The sequence below is a fragment of the Cervus canadensis genome, chromosome 29, assembly GCF_019320065.1.
Source record: "Cervus canadensis isolate Bull #8, Minnesota chromosome 29, ASM1932006v1, whole genome shotgun sequence".
Taxonomy (NCBI): domain Eukaryota; kingdom Metazoa; phylum Chordata; class Mammalia; order Artiodactyla; family Cervidae; genus Cervus; species Cervus canadensis.
This window is the reverse complement of record NC_057414.1, coordinates 39,962,871-39,978,270: the sequence shown is the minus strand read 5'-3', so window position 1 is coordinate 39,978,270 and position 15,400 is coordinate 39,962,871. Positions and strand designations below refer to the sequence as shown.

General features: G+C 48.7%; 1 protein-coding gene across 1 annotated transcript; it reads right to left on the bottom strand.

The window, feature by feature from the left end:
• Positions 1-2,109: 2,109 nt before the first annotated feature.
• On the bottom strand, positions 2,110-14,921 carry STIP1 (stress induced phosphoprotein 1). The gene is made up of 13 exons (XM_043452036.1): positions 14,610-14,921; positions 11,217-11,426; positions 10,626-10,767; positions 10,334-10,475; positions 9,387-9,555; positions 8,263-8,389; positions 8,078-8,180; positions 7,758-7,878; positions 6,451-6,672; positions 3,816-3,852; positions 3,510-3,613; positions 3,179-3,351; positions 2,110-2,579 (listed from the first exon to the last, which is right to left on the bottom strand). Exons 1-13 carry the CDS (start codon positions 14,616-14,618, stop codon positions 2,507-2,509), a joined length of 1,632 nt encoding a protein of 543 aa, XP_043307971.1. The 5' UTR covers positions 14,619-14,921; the 3' UTR covers positions 2,110-2,506.
• Between the last annotated feature and the right edge of the window lie 479 nt (positions 14,922-15,400).

Below are 15,400 nucleotides of genomic sequence, written 5' to 3'. Positions count from 1 at the left end.
GCGGGCTCGCCCCTCCCCAGGGCCCCTCCCCAGGGCGGGCGGGCGCTGGGTGCAGGAAGCAACTGCCAACACAGCCCTGCCTCTGCACAGGAAGCAAGTGGGGCTTGTGGACCCAGCACCCCACAGAGGGTCCCCTCACTTGGAGGCTCGATTCAAACTAGAAAAGCCACCAGTTCAGGTTCCCGTGTAGGAAGCCGTCTTCCTTCTCAGGCCTGTCATGAGGTGGGGTCTTCCGGCTGCCAAGAGCGAGAGCGGCGGCATTCAAAGGATGAGATCTGGGTTATTTAGGGACCTGGCAGGTCAAGCCAGAGGCTTCCCAGGTGGTGCAGCAGCAAGGAATCCGCCTGCAATGTAGGAGACGTGGGTTCGATCCCTGGGTTGGGAAGATCCGCTGGAGAAGGAAATGGCAACCTACTCCAGGATTCTTGCCTGGAAAATTCCACGGAGAGAGCCTGGCAGGCCACAGTCCATGGGGGTCGCAGAGTCGGATACAATTGAGCACACACGCAGGTCAAGTCAGCTCAAGCCCAAGAATGCTTCTTATCACCACAAAGTAGAGCCTTAAAGGCCCCAAGTGAAACAACTTTTAAGTCTTTCCTGTTCCCAGTAAGGGCCTATATTCCTGCTAACCTCAGAGTTACCCAGGGGAATAGCTGAACAGAAAATGAAAGTCAAGTCGCTCAGTCATGTCCGACTCTTTGCGACCCCATGGACTGTAGCCTACCAGGCTTCTCCATCCAACGGATTTTCCAGGCAAGAGTACCAGAGCGGGTTGCCATTTCCTTCTCCAGGGCATCTTCCCAACCCAGGGATCGAGCCCGGGTCTGCCACATTGCAGGCACACGCTTTACCCTGAGCCAGTGGTCCGCTAATGTTTCATGGCCTGACTGCCCCCACACCTTGAAGTCTCAAGTCTTCAGACTTGCCACCTCCCTCTGTCCCTCCACCTGCATCATGCCCGTCTGGGGCCAGTGCCCATGAGGCTCACTCCTGTTCCACCCCTATGCAAACGTGACTTGGAGGGCTCCTGGTGGCCCGTCTTTCTGGTGCATCAGGATGTAAGCTTCAGGAGAGCAGGGCCTTATATTCACCCCTTGCTCCTGCAGAAATTCAGCCTTTCTAGGCAATCAATTTGGGGATGGAAATTGACCAGAACCTGAAGAGACCGTAGTACCAAAGGTGCTGCAGAATCCCCGTGGAGGGTTGCGCCACCCAGACAGGGGAGGCCACCAGCAGGGGTGGGGGGTGGGGGGGCGGGGGCAATTCCTGGGGAAGGCCAGCTTCAGCTTATGCAAAGTCGAGGCAGCAGGAAGTACAGCCAGCTGCTGGCCTCAGCAGATTGCTAGCCCCAAAGCTTCACTCTTGGAGCAAATGAGGAAGTTTCACTCCAGCCCCAGAAGCCACCCCAGTCCAAGACAAGGTTTTTAGAAAATTTCCTGCAGCTGTGGAAAAGTGTAATTAAAACCTACTTTTAAGCTCAGTTGAGAGCAGAACATACAGCAGCTAAGGGCTTTCAATCCAATAGGGAAGTTTGAAGCATCTCCTGCAATGGAAATTGGTTTTGATTCTTGGATGGGACCCACTGTTCTCTGATCAAAGTGGCTTCTGGCTTTGAGTGTGGAGAACTGACAGCATGGGAATCACCTGGACCTTCACAGGACCCTCTGGAGCAGGAGCCACTCTGGGTCAGGTCATCTCCTTTCAAGTTGTCCACTGGGCAACAGCACCACCTAGTGGCCAGCTCCAGAGGCAGAGAGTCACTCAGGCGTGTCCGACTCTGCCACCATACAGGAGCCCGTCCATGGGATTCTCCACGCAAGAATACTGGAGTGGGCTGCCATTCCCTTCTCTAGGGGATCCTCCCGACCCAAGGATGAAACCTGGGTCTCCCTCACTGCAGGCAGATTTTTTATCGTCCGAGCCATCAGGCCAGGCGGTGGAACCGAAAGCTCACAGCCGCCCCACCATTTAGGAAGAGAGACAGAGCGTGCCTGGTTCCTAGTAGTAGCTGGCACTCACATCTCTTCCAATCCAGGCTGTGACTCCTGCAGGACAGCTGCTTCAGTCTTTTGGTAAAAAAAAAAAAAAAAAAATCGCTCGGAGACATAACAATGTATAACCACGCCTGACTGGCTTGTTTTATTGGAGAAGAGGACGTGGAATTAACAATGTGAATGAAGACAGTTGGGACCTGAGGTTGGGAAGAACACCCTCCCCTCCCCATACAAGCCCACTGCCCCAAATAAAAAATAACCAACTATGGGAGAGCAGCTGAGACAGCGACTGGGGGCAGGGGAAGGACCATGCGTGTGCTGGGAGGGCCCAGAGGCAGCAGCCGCACGAGTACGCGAGTATAAGTCTCTGAATCTTCCATGTAGGTCTGTATAAATATATAGATACGCTGTTCGCTTGTCTCCCCTCTCTTCCTTCTGCTCCGTGCTGCGTGCTGCGGTCCCAGCTCCTCTTTCCACGTGAGGGCGAAGGGAAGGGGATGATGAGCAAGTCATCACCGGATGGCTATCAGACCCACATCCATCAGCTTCTGGATCTTCTGTGCTATCACAGGATTCTTTAAGTGTCTGACAAAGAAGGGGCAAAGTTACCTGAAATGAGACTTAACCCCTAAAAATTTTTACCTGCTCCCAGAGCAAGCCCCAGTGCAACCCACCCTGGACACTATCAGCAAGAGGTGGTGAGGGGAGTCCTGGTGGAAACTGCCCTGTGGAGAACTGCACGGGCCTCCTCTGCCAGTGGCCGGAACCTGACCACTCTCACTGGACACGGCTATAAGCTGAGACCTTTTCCCAGCAAAACTGGTCTTTCTAACTAACCACTTAAGCCATTATTGCCAACAAACAAAGCCCTTCCAGCTCACCACCACCTGCCAACCTTTTAACTACCAGAAAGCACTCGACCTGGACTCCAACTGTAAGGCAGGGCTGCTCTGGCCTTCAGGGATCTCTGCCCTGCCTCCCTTTCTCTGATTCTCCCCTCTCACCTTCTGCCTCAATGACCCCTGTTACCTTGGGCCTACTGCAGCAGTGAGCCAAGTAGTGCTAATGCTCTAAGAATTAGATGGCACACACTCCCACTTAGGTGGATCACACTGCTGCCAAAGCTGTGCATTATGTTTTTGTCCCCCTTTCCCTCCAAGGCCATCACCCCCAGCTCGACTCACTCGCTGAGCGCCTGCGGGTCCTTCTGCATCTGTTCCAGGATGAGCCGCATGGCCGGGTCACTCATTATCTGCTGCACCTCCGGGTCGGCCATGGCCCGCCGCTTCACGTCCTCGGGGCTGTCGTGCCGGTTGTACTGGGCCATCACGCAGCGCTGGTAACCATCTGCCGCCTCCTGCGTTCCGGCAAAGCCAGAAGGGGGGAGCGTTAGCACTACCTGGCTCACTGCTGCAACGGGCCCAAGGTGACAGGGGTCACTGAGGCGAAGGTGAGAGGGGAGAATCAGAGAAGGGTAGGCAGGGCAGAGACCCCTGAAGGCCAGAGCAGCCCCACCTTGCAGCTGGAGTCCAGGTCGAGTGCCTTCTGGTAGACGTCCATGGCTTTCGTGTAGTCCTTCATCGCCTCCAGGGCGGCTGCCTTCCGCGTATAACCCTTGACTGGAGACAGAAAAGGAGAGGTGATGCATCACCCAGAACACACTTACGAAGCCTGCTTTCACCTCCTCTGAACACCATCACTCCTCAGCCTGACACTAGCTTCAAAATGTTGTAACCTCCGAAGACACACAGGCAGAGTATGCTCTCTCTTCTCAACCCTCTGGCCAGACGGGGCAGAAGCGCAGCACAGGAAGACACTTACTGAAGGTTGGCTCCAGCTGGATGCACTCCTCACAGTCCTACGAAGGAAAAGCAGAAATGAATCAGGCTCATTCCTTCAGAATTGCTAGCCCACAGCTGACTCACCTGGAATTACAAACCTAACTGTTCACCCAGGGCCATTACAGAACATCCGACTTTTGTTCTAGTGCTGCTTTTACTTATTTTTGGCTGCACGGGGTTTTCATTGCTGCGCTTCTCTTCTTACAGAGCACGGGCTCTAAGGCATCAGTAGTTGTGGGCGCAGTAGTTGTGGTTTCTGGGCTCTAGAACACAGGCTCAATAATTGTGGTGCACTGGCGTAGGTGCTCTGCAGCACGTGGGACCTCCCTGGACCAGGGGTTGAATCCGTATCTCCTGCTTTGGCGAGTGGTTTCTTTACCACTGAGCCACCAGGGAAGCCCCTTGTTTTACTTTTAAAACTTTATTACTAAAGTACAGTTGATTTACAATGTTGGGTCAGTTTTAGGTGTAGAGCAAAGTGAGTGAGTTACGCACATACATACAATCGCTGGTTTTAAGATTCTTTCCTCACCCAGACCATTGCAGAGTATGGAGTGGAGCTTCCCGTGTCACACGGCAGGTCCTTATTAGTTACCTTACATATTACAGTGTGGATGTCAGTCCCAATCTTCCTACTCACCCCCTACCCCAGTACTTCTGTTAACTCTGGCCTCATGGTGATTCAACAGCAGGCCCAGAGAAAGGACAAAAGGGGAGCAGAGAAGCAAACTAAGGAGAACTTTAAGACACTACAAACCAGATCCTGAACCATCTCACAAGGCAAGGGGTGTGGACTCCTCAGAAAGCTGATGATGATGAGCAAAAAACCCCGAAATGTAGGGAAACTTCTACTTTGAAAAATTAAGAGAGGACAATGATCACCAGAGGAAATGAATGGACCCTGATACTGACAACTCCAAAACTTTTAGACCAATGAGGAAATCTGAATATACACATACATCAGATGACATTATGGCCTTAGCTTTGCTATTAATAGGTGCTAATAATGTTGTGAATGCATAAGGAGAGTCATTTCAGGAAATGTATGCTCAAAAACTTATGAGGTCAAGTGTCAAAATGTATCATTTCCTTTCACAGTTTAGCGTCAGTGCTTACGGTTGAAAAATGAAGGAAAACACAGGTATTCTGTATACCTGTTCGATGTATCTTCAAACCATAAAATTACAGGACAAAGAATGCTATGCAGAGTGAGGAGAGAAAGAACATCTACAAATACTCTTAAAATGAAGACCTAATTTTGAGTGCCATAAGACATTGTATTAAACCCTATTTTGAATGAAGGAAAATATGTATGCACATTAAAAAAAAAAATGCTATGCAGTGTACTGTGTGCACTGCAGCCCAATCAACAGCTACCAAGAAGCCCTAAGACGAGAAGCAATTCTATTCGTTCCTTCCTCCCATTTGCAGTTTGAGAAAAGTCCTACCCTACCTCTCAGGTGATTAACAGTGTTATTCTTTGCTTTTGACATGGCCCTTCTGCAGTCCTACCAGCAGCAGTGATGTCTCTAGGCTGGACAGACCCAAAAGATTTGGGTCAGCAAACAAAAACCATCATGGACTCAGGTGCTGGGGTCTCTAGATAGATCAAATTGCCAAGATGCACAGATTAGCTCATGTTCAAGGGCGCGATGGAGAGGAACTCCTCCAGTGTTGAACATTAGCATAACTGACCATGTGCGATGTGACTTACAACAGCAGACCTATATTACTGAGTACTGAAGAAAGGAATGATGGTAAAGTTCCTATAGAAAGCGAGGCAGCTCACCCCTCCCCCAAGTTAAACAGAGAACTGCAATACTTCCACTGTTGCATAAAATACCTGAAACTAGGGACAAACAGATATCTGTACACCCACGGTCACAGCAGCACTGTTCAGCATAGCCCAAAAGTGGAAACAACCAAATCTCCACTGATGGATGAATCGAGCAAACAGCGTGGTCCATCCATACAACAGAATACTATTCAGCCATGAAAAAGGAAATGCCGACACATGCTACAACATGAACCTTGAAGACACTATGCTAAGTGACATGAGCCAGGCACAAAAGGTCCAATACAGTATGATCCCCCCTTATAGGAGGTTCCTAGAGTGATCAAATTCAAAGACAGAAAGTAGAACACTGGTTGCTAGGGGATGAAAGAGAGGAATGGGGAGTTTAGTGTTTAGAAGATGCAGCTTCCACTTGGGAAGAGAAAAGCTCTGCAGCAGAGGGTGGTGATGGCTGTACACCAGTGTGCATGGACTCGATGCGCTCAACTGTGCATTTAAAACGTCAAAAAGAAAAAAAATAATAAAAATTAAAAAAAAAGAAAAAAAAAAAATAAATAAAATAAAATAAAATAAAACGTCAAAAAGGCAAAACAATTAACACATGAAGAAAGGCAATGGGAAGGGAAACAGATCTACTTTCCCAAACACTTCCTACTGCATGGGCCAGCAAAGGGTACACACACAGGTCCTGTACTTTCACAAATCTCACACATGCACCACCACCCTGAAACTATGATCAAAATAAGAAGGTCAAGCTGATGCTGACGACCACGTGGAGAGGAAGGACACGCTGCTCACAGACAGGCCGCCCTGCCTTCACCTTGAGCGCCAGCTGGAACTCCAGGAGCTTGGTGTAGCAGGCGGCCCGGTTGCTATACAACTTGGCATCTTTGGGGTTCCGTTTGATGGCTTCCGTGTAGTGCTTCATGGCCTGCGGGTAGTCCCCTTTCTGGAAACACTCATTGCCTTTGTTCTTCTCCTCCAAGGCCAGGTCAGGGTTTATGTAGGCCAGCCGTTCTTGCTCCTTCAGGATTTTCTCTGCCTAAAAAAAATTCTTGGAATAGTCATTTAAATTCTCATAACACTGGGCTAATAAAAAGTCTGATTAAAATTTTAATTTTCAGAAAGTACTGCTTGGTGGTGGTGGTTTAGTCACTAAGTTGTGTCTGACTCTTGCGAGCCCACGGGCTGTAGCCTGCCAGGCTCTTCTGTCCATGGACTTCTCCAGGCAAGAATCCCGGAGTGGGTTGCCATTTCCTTCTCCAGGGGATCTTCCTGACCCAGGAATTGAACCTGGGTTTACTGCATTGCAGGCAGATTCTTTATCGACTGAACTATGAGGTACTGCTGGTGAGATTTAATTTGGGGATTAATAATTTTATATTCCTTACACTATATACAAACTACAAAGATATACTGTACAGCACAGAGAATATAGCCAATATTTTATAACTTTAAACACACTATAGTTTGTAAGTTTTGAGTCGTTGTTATAACACTGAAATACAATGTTGTAAATCAACCTTACCTCAATTAAAGAATTCTGTATTTCTTATTATCAAGGTACATGTACTATGAAACAGAACAAATGGTATTGACATACACTTGGTACAAAGATATGCCTTATGTGAAAACGATGGATTAACAGCTCTTATTTTTCTGACCAATCTGTGAATAAAATCACCCTCCTACAAAATTTGGTTGTATAGAGAAAAAATTTCAGTTCAGTTGCTCAGTTGAGACCCCATGGACTACAGCACGCCAGGCCTCCCTGTCCATCACCAACTCCTGGAGTCTACCCAAACTCATGTCCATCGAGTCGGTGATGCCATCCAACCATCTCATCCTCTGTCGTTCCCTTCTCCTCCCGTCTTCAATCTTTCCCAGCAGCAGGGTCTTAATTTACAATAAAAACCACAACACTGTCAGTGCACTGACCCTCAACAAATTTAAGGTCAAAACCCTTGCCAACTAAGAAACACAGCAGAAAAACTGGGTTATTTCTATGTGTTGTCATCATTAACAGGGGATGCATCATATAAAATAACCAAAGACAACAAATTCATTACTAAATAAGAATGACTACAATAAATCGAATTAAGAAAACATCCCTCATTCCCTACCCACCTGTTGGCATTTCTTGAGCACATCTGGGGTTCGGTGCTCTGCCAGAGACTTGTTGTAGAAATGGATGGCATCCTTGTACTTTTCTTCTTTGAAATAAGAGTTGCCAATTCGTGCATAAGCTCTGACAAAGACACAAGGAAAAAGAATTTGCTAAGGGCAGAGCACAGACAAGGTCAGCCTCTGCAGAGAAAAAACATCTAGATACAAGGCCCACATCGCTGCCCCCGGCACCACGCCCTCCCAACACCTTCTGTTTCAGCTCCTGCAGTCTCCTTTCCAGCCCCCTCCCCATTACTCAAGGCACTCCAGGTCAAGCGTACTTGGCAATCTGTCGGTAGTCTTCTCGGTTTTCTCGCCCCACTTCAATGGCCTTCTCACAAAGCTCCCGGCATTGACCATAGTCACCCTTTTCAAAGTACACAGCTGCCAAGTAGAGGATCAAGAACGAAGAGTCAGCCCTTGCCTCTTCCCGGGGACCAGTCCCGCACCCAGGGCCAGGCCTCACCTGCTTGGTTGGTTATGTAAGTCATGTTGGTGGGATCCAGGTCCTTGGCTCTGTCGTAGTGCTTTAAGGCTGTGTCAAAGTCCTTCTTCTTATAGGCTTCATTCCCCAGCTCTTTTTCTTTCAGCGCCTAGAGGAGATGCGGAAGGAGGGCTGAGCACATCTAACCCAGAGGGCAGAGGGAGCCAGCGCCTGGGACGTCACAGCTCTCGTGCAGCACACACCCCTGATGAGGCTACAGGGAGCAGGTTCTCCACACCCACAGGGGATTACCAGCTGTCAGACTGGAAAACTGGTTTCCTCTCTGCTTCCTCCGAGACACCCCCTTATCCCAACTACTCTCCTGGATCTTGTCGGAAAGTGAGGGTTTCCTCAGGGAAGAGGAAATCCCCTCAGCTTGAAACAACCTGAGAGTGGACAGCACAGTTCTGCGCTGGGTTTAATTCTGAGAGGCTAAGCAAGTTCGGGCTCTCTCACACAGTCTCTGGGTCCCAGCCACCAGGGAATATCGGCGGGGGGGAGGGGCTATCCTGGCGGCAGGAGTCTTCAGCAGACTCACGACCACCCACACTGTAGGGCCTTTTTCCAGCTTTGAGACACCATGAGCAACCAACGCTTACCCATTTAACGGTACTAAATTTGGCAACAATCTGCTGTTCCCATTTATAAGAAGGGAAATAAAACCGTTCAGCACAGGCCCGCTGCTCTCAAAGACTGAAAGTTGTCCGATCAGCCAGAAACAGAAGCATATGAGGTGACAGACAACATTCTTCTGGATCACAACACGAACAAGGACCACACACAGTTTTTAGGCTGACCCTGGCTGATGTCCACACCGCCAGAACCATGAGCCAGAGCCACAGTGGCCATGGGACCCTGTGGTAGCACCCGCTGCCTGAGACGCTGACACACACAATTCCTATGGAACTGCTTGTTACATGGACCTTTTAATATACTAAACATTTAAATTATTAATAACAGTAATTTGACCACACACTGAGCACTCAGAAAACCACCACAGCCATCCGAAGTCTAAAGATGGTCCCACCTGACACATTTCTGGCTACTAGGCAGTTTCTAAACGCATGACCGTAAAGTGTTCCAGAGAGACAGACAGACACACCAACCTGCTTTTTATTCTCTGGAAGGTCTTCTTCCATCGGCTCTGGTTTTGTCTCCTTTTTGGGAGGAGGTGGTGGTGGAGGTGTTGCAACTTCCTCCTCTTCATCCATACTGCCCAGATCAACTCCAAGCAGGACGCTAAGAGTAGTCATGATCCGGGGATCTTGCAGTTTCCTGTTGTTGGTTAAAAAAAGGAAAAACAGAACAGCACTTAGTCTTCAACACAACTGATCTTAAACCCCACTTACTACTAAAGCTCGGATTACTGTATAGAAAAGATTCTCACCCATGGGAAGGTTGCTAGATTCTGTACTACCCATGAGTTACAACTGTGGAATGCTCAACCCCTCAAAAATCCACATAAAATATGAGGTATCGCAGATGGGATTTTTCTCAAGGCCAGCAGACACACACAGAAGTGAGTTACAGGTACACTCTGTCTGATCTCAGGAGTCAGAGGCACCCAGGCAGTCACAGACACCAGCACAAGATTTAGAAAGCTGATCTTTAGATTTGATGTGCTTTCAACCATGAGTTTCCATTCCAACACACCAATGGGGAGGGATATGTTGTCTTATCACTATCAAGGTATTCTGTTAAACAGAATCAGTGGGCTATTGACATACACTCGGCACAAAGATATCCCTTATGTGAAAATGTATGCCTATGTATACGGAAAGAACAGAGCTGATGCTAAGTCAGCACTGCAAAAGTGCAGTGAAGGTGGGGAGGATTAGAATAAACACTCCAGATTACTCTAATACGTGATTCCCCCGACCCTTTCTAGAAATACAGATAAACAATAAAGCAGTAAACTCTTAATGCTCTTTGGAGGAAAAAAACAAAGGCAGAAACCCCAGTCTGGTCTAGGGAACCCCTGCCACAGGATCCTAGGAAGAAACCACAACGTTCATGTTCGTTTCTAGAGACAAACCTGCCGCCTTGAACTTACGTGCCCAGGTCAGACGGCTTGTTCCGCAGCTGCTCGATCAGTTCCCGGTAGGTAGGATCTGCGAGCAGAGTCTTTGTCCTGGGATCACTCTCCAACTTCTGGTACAGATTAGGCATGTTGAAAGGGTTCATGAATTTCCTTTCTGTTTCGAATAAAGGAAAGCACACCACCAGGAAGTCGGTTACTGTGCCCCCATAGCCTACTAAACTGACATTGGAGGGGGAGCCTCAATATTACCCCAACTATAGAACAACAGTAAATAAAAGGGGCAGGGCAGTGTTCTGGGGCCTACCTGCCAACCGGGCCTCCATATTCTGTAAACCTTCTTTGAGCTGAGGATTGTTTGCTTCATGTTTTAAACCCTCCTCATAGGTTTGCTTGGCTTCTTCAAACCGGTTTAAGAATTCAAGAGCCGCTGCTTTTCGTGAATAGCCCTTAAACCAGCAAAGACAGACAAAAAAATAGACACTCAGAGGTAAATTTCAAACATGAACTCTATAAACAATGTACTTTACAATTTATGGAACAAAATGGGTATTCACATGGAGGCCACAAAACAAACAAACAAACAAACAGGGGACCAGGATACAACAGTAGTATCTATTGACCCTGAAGAACATGGCCGCTTCACCCCAGTTCATCTTATGATGCTAAGTGTTGTTAGTTTCTTGAGCAGTTTTCTCTTAGTACAGAAAATAAAACATGTCTTAACTGATAGTACCTCAGATTTGACAAAACATGTCATCACTCTGAGGAACATTCTCCAACAGGTAGGAGGACTGGGGAGAAGGCAGTAACCAACTATGAGTCTCTCAGGATAGGTACCAGACAGGCCAAAGGAGTTTCTGGGCACCTGAAAAGCCCCCATTCACACACAGCTTACCTTGCCCCAGTCAGGCTTTAGGTCAACGGTTTTGCAGCCGTCCTCATAAGCCTTCTGGTAGTCTCCTTTCTTGGCATAGGCCGCTGAGCGGTTGCTGTAGAGCACATGGTTCTGGGGGTCTAACTTAATGGCTTCAGAGTAGCACTGTAACGCATCGTCAATGTTGCCAGCACTCAGGGCTTTGTTGCCCTTCTCTTTGAGCTCATTTACCTGAGAAGAGAAGAACCAATACAGTTTCTCGCCATAAAATCCTTCTTTAGTCCCTATTTCTTAGGTGACACTCATTCCTTTCTGTAGCTGTTGACAAACTGGTTACTTTACGGATCAGAAAAACAAATCACAGATTAATTTACAGTTCCCACACGTGTGGGAACCAGCAAGGAAAAGATAAAATAACAAGGAAAAAGTGGCCTGTCTCTGCTCTTTGCTGGCTCCCCTGGGGATTAACAACTCCAGCCACTCTTCCAAAAGTCTCAACTTTGAGCTGATGAAGCCACTCTAGGACATATGCATGAATTCCTTTTGTGGAAAAAGAAATTTCTTTGCCATGGATTTCCAGAGTTCAAATGATAAACTGAACACAGGCCTAGTTGAAGAGAGAGCCAGAACAAAGAGGACTAAGCACGCACTGGTACATGCTCCAACAACCTGCTGGCACCAGGATGGCCTTCGGGAGCATCAGGACGCTCACCTAGCATCACAGAACAATCTGTTTCCACTGGCAGATGTCACAACATGGCAGATTATGGCTGTTTCTTAACAGGTAAAAATGAAGCTAGGATAAAAATCAGTTTTTGTCATGTTTAAGCATTAAACATATTTAAGCGAATGAAGGGGCTACCCTGGTGGCTCAGTGGTAAAGAATCCACCTGCAATGCAGGAGAGGAAGATTCAATCCCTGGGTGAAGAAGATCCCCTAGAGAAAGAAATGGCAACCCACTCCAGTAGTCTTGCCTGGAGAATCCTATGGACAGAAAAGCCTGGCCGGCTACAGTCCACAGGGTGGCAAGAGAGTCGGACACTATTTAGTGACTAAACAGCAACAAAACAGATGGAAGGAGGCTAAAGAAACACTACTGCAGTTCCATTCCCTACTCTCTCAAACACCCAGAACGAAAGCAGCAGCAACACAGCAAAAGGTTTAACTGGTGTGAAATGGACCTCCGCCACATCAAAACAGGGTCCTAATTAAAAGGCTTCTCCAAATCAGGGAGCCCAACAAGAGGGGAAGGCCATCCCGCAAATGCCCACACATTGGTGAGAACAGCTGTGTCACTCAGGATACAAGCCACTCTTTCTTGGTATGCCCATCCAGTGTACTGATGCAAGAAAGAATTCTGCTGTGAGAAATGACTTCAGAACCCTGAGGGACACCAAATGGGACCCTCCACTAGCCAGAAAAATCTTAAGACAACCTCCAAGAGGAAAAAGGAGAGACTACCAAATTTAACGAGCAAGGAAAAAAATCTTAGAATATAGAATGAAGGTCAGAAGGTGAGAAGTTAAACTCAAATAGTTCCACGAGGCAACTGAGAATACCTTGGTGACATTCTTGCCTATCCTAGGGAACATTTTCCAAACTGAGCGAACCTTTCCTGTAAGCAGGAAATCAGCACTTGAAAGCATCAAGTGGATGGAGAAGGAAATGGCAACCCACTCCAGTATTCTCACCTGGAAAATCCCATGGACAGAGGAGCCTGGTAGGCAACAGTCCATGGGGTTGCAAAGAGTCGGCCGTGACTTAGCGACTAAACAAGATGACTGTGCGCTAAAGTTTTGAAGCGCGTGCATTTGAACTGGTAAGTTTTTACATCATCTGACACGTAATTCATACAGCTGTATGCCTGTATGTGGTCAAAATTTAAGTTTTATCACTGTGAGATTTTTATTTGAAAGGTACTTAATTTAAAAAAACACAATTTTACACACTCATATTTATCCAATTTGAGTATTTCTTAAAACTGAAACATGGATCTAAGAGGGGGAAAAAAGGTTACATATTTAATGGGTGCAGGACAGTAGGTTTTAACACACCTGGCCATCTATGCAGTCCCTGAGTTTACTCACTCAGTCTACCTGCATGTAGACTTCTACTATGGGCAAGTGTGATAAAACAGAATTTTTTCCCCGTATTTTGGTAACTTCAGGATGAGAGCTCTTCTTGAACTTAAAATCAGTTTCTTGTCTATATCACAGCCTATTCAATCCCTGACACAATTTGGTTATCATGAGGGTGCAAAATGTTTAAACTCTCAGTTTCCACTCTAATTTTTTAAGAATTTAGCAAAGAGGCGCCAGATTTGGCTAAAGGGAGCAAAAGGTATACCAGGTAAAAGATTCAGTTTTGTAGATCACACCAATCCCCCCAATCAACCATTACAGCCCAATAACAGGTACCAATTCAATAAAACCTCTCTAGGTGTCTCACAACCCTCAGGCCACAGAGGTCACAATTAACTCACAGAAGTAACCCACAAAAGCCTCAAACTCAGCCTCCCAGTAACGCTGAACCGAGTCAACTTACTTCTCGCTGCTTAACTATATACTCTAAATTTTCTTCGGCAACTAATTCCTCCTCGTGCAATGAAAAATCCACGTTTTAGAAAAAATCAGTCCTCGGTTAATTCTTGAATCACACACACAGAAAAAACGAAGAGGGGGAGGTGCTGCACATATGATTTGTAAAACCCTGGTAGAGATGAAATTCATTCCAAGGATTTATGTTGCACCCTCTCCTTTCCCGAATCAGGCTAAGAAGTCGGCCTGCTGCTCATCATACCTTCACTCAACACTCTTCCACCCCGGCCTTCCATGCAAAGAAGCAGGGTTTCCCCGCAACTGGCTACAGAGTCCATCAGCTACTTGCAGTATATTCCCGTCCCCGCGTTCCTCCAAGTTAACTGGGGCCAAGTCCTGGGTAACCTCTACAATCTCTGATCTCTCTCCCAGAAGACGAATTCCCAGAGGTTGACCTGATCCTTCTCGCCTTTCGCAAGGCCCCTCGCCCACCTCCAGCCCTCCGAACGCCGCGGGCGCCATCCCCCTGCTCAGCCTGGACCCACGTCCTGGGAGGCCTCAGGGGCCCAAGCCACGGCTCCTCTTCCCGCCGCGGGGCGGACTTAAGCCAAACTGGGGCGTCCCCCGGCCCATCTCGCCGAGTGGAGTGGCTACGGGCACTGAGGCGACCCCGCGCTCCCCGCCACCAGGCCTCGCTGCCCGTCCGCCCGCCGCGGCCCTCACGCCCTCGCCTTCCCCACGGCTCCGCCGACCCCGCCGACCCCGGCCCCCGCCCAGGCCACAACAATCGGGCGCCCGCCCCGCCCCTCCACCCGCGGCCGGGCCTTGGCGGGTCCCAGAGCGGCCACGGGCCTCAGCCCGCCCCTCCCCCTTCACCTGCTCCATAGCCCGGTCCGGAACCCCGTTGAATAGACTCCGTCGGCTCCGCGTTCCCAACCGCACGCGCCGCCTTCTGGAACCTACTAGAAGCTGCCGGGACCCCCAGATCCCGCCTCTTCCTCGCCGGCTCACTGGTCGCTCTCCTCTAGGGGGCTTTCTAAGATTTCCTACTATTGGCTTGAAGTCTAGCCCATCATCTTTGCTTCTCTCTCACTGGACAGTGAGGAGAGTCCTGCCTCCCCCGCGTTTCGAGACTGGACGTTGCTCTGAAAGCCCCACCCATCATATACTCTACGATTGGAGGGAGGGGCGGACCTCTGCGGCACCGATTGGTCACTTAGTCCGCCAATCATGGCCGCGCTGGCCGCGCCCATTGGTCCTGTTCTTTCTGGAAATTTCCACCTCTCCCATTGGGCTGACAGACTCCGTGACAGAACCGCCTTCAGATTTAAAAAAATTTTAACTGGCCGGTTAGTTGCAGACACTTTGCTCTGATAGGTTTAAATTGTTGCCCTTCAAAGGGCAGGGTTTTTGTTTTTTTTTTTTTAAACAGCAGCGGTGGCTTACGGGAGTCCGAGGCCACTGACACCGTCTGCAGTGGTGGTTTCTGGGCATGTGTGGGTTTGGTGGGTCCGCCCGGGCCGCTTCCTCCGTCGGTCTGCGGCGAGTCAGTCTGAAGCAGTTCGCTTCTCTCCGGCTGCATTGAGTCTTGGTCCTTCACCGGAGTGTCAGGCTCAGGGATCCCAGCCAGTGGAGGTGACCGTTTGGATCGGCTTCGGGAGCGAACC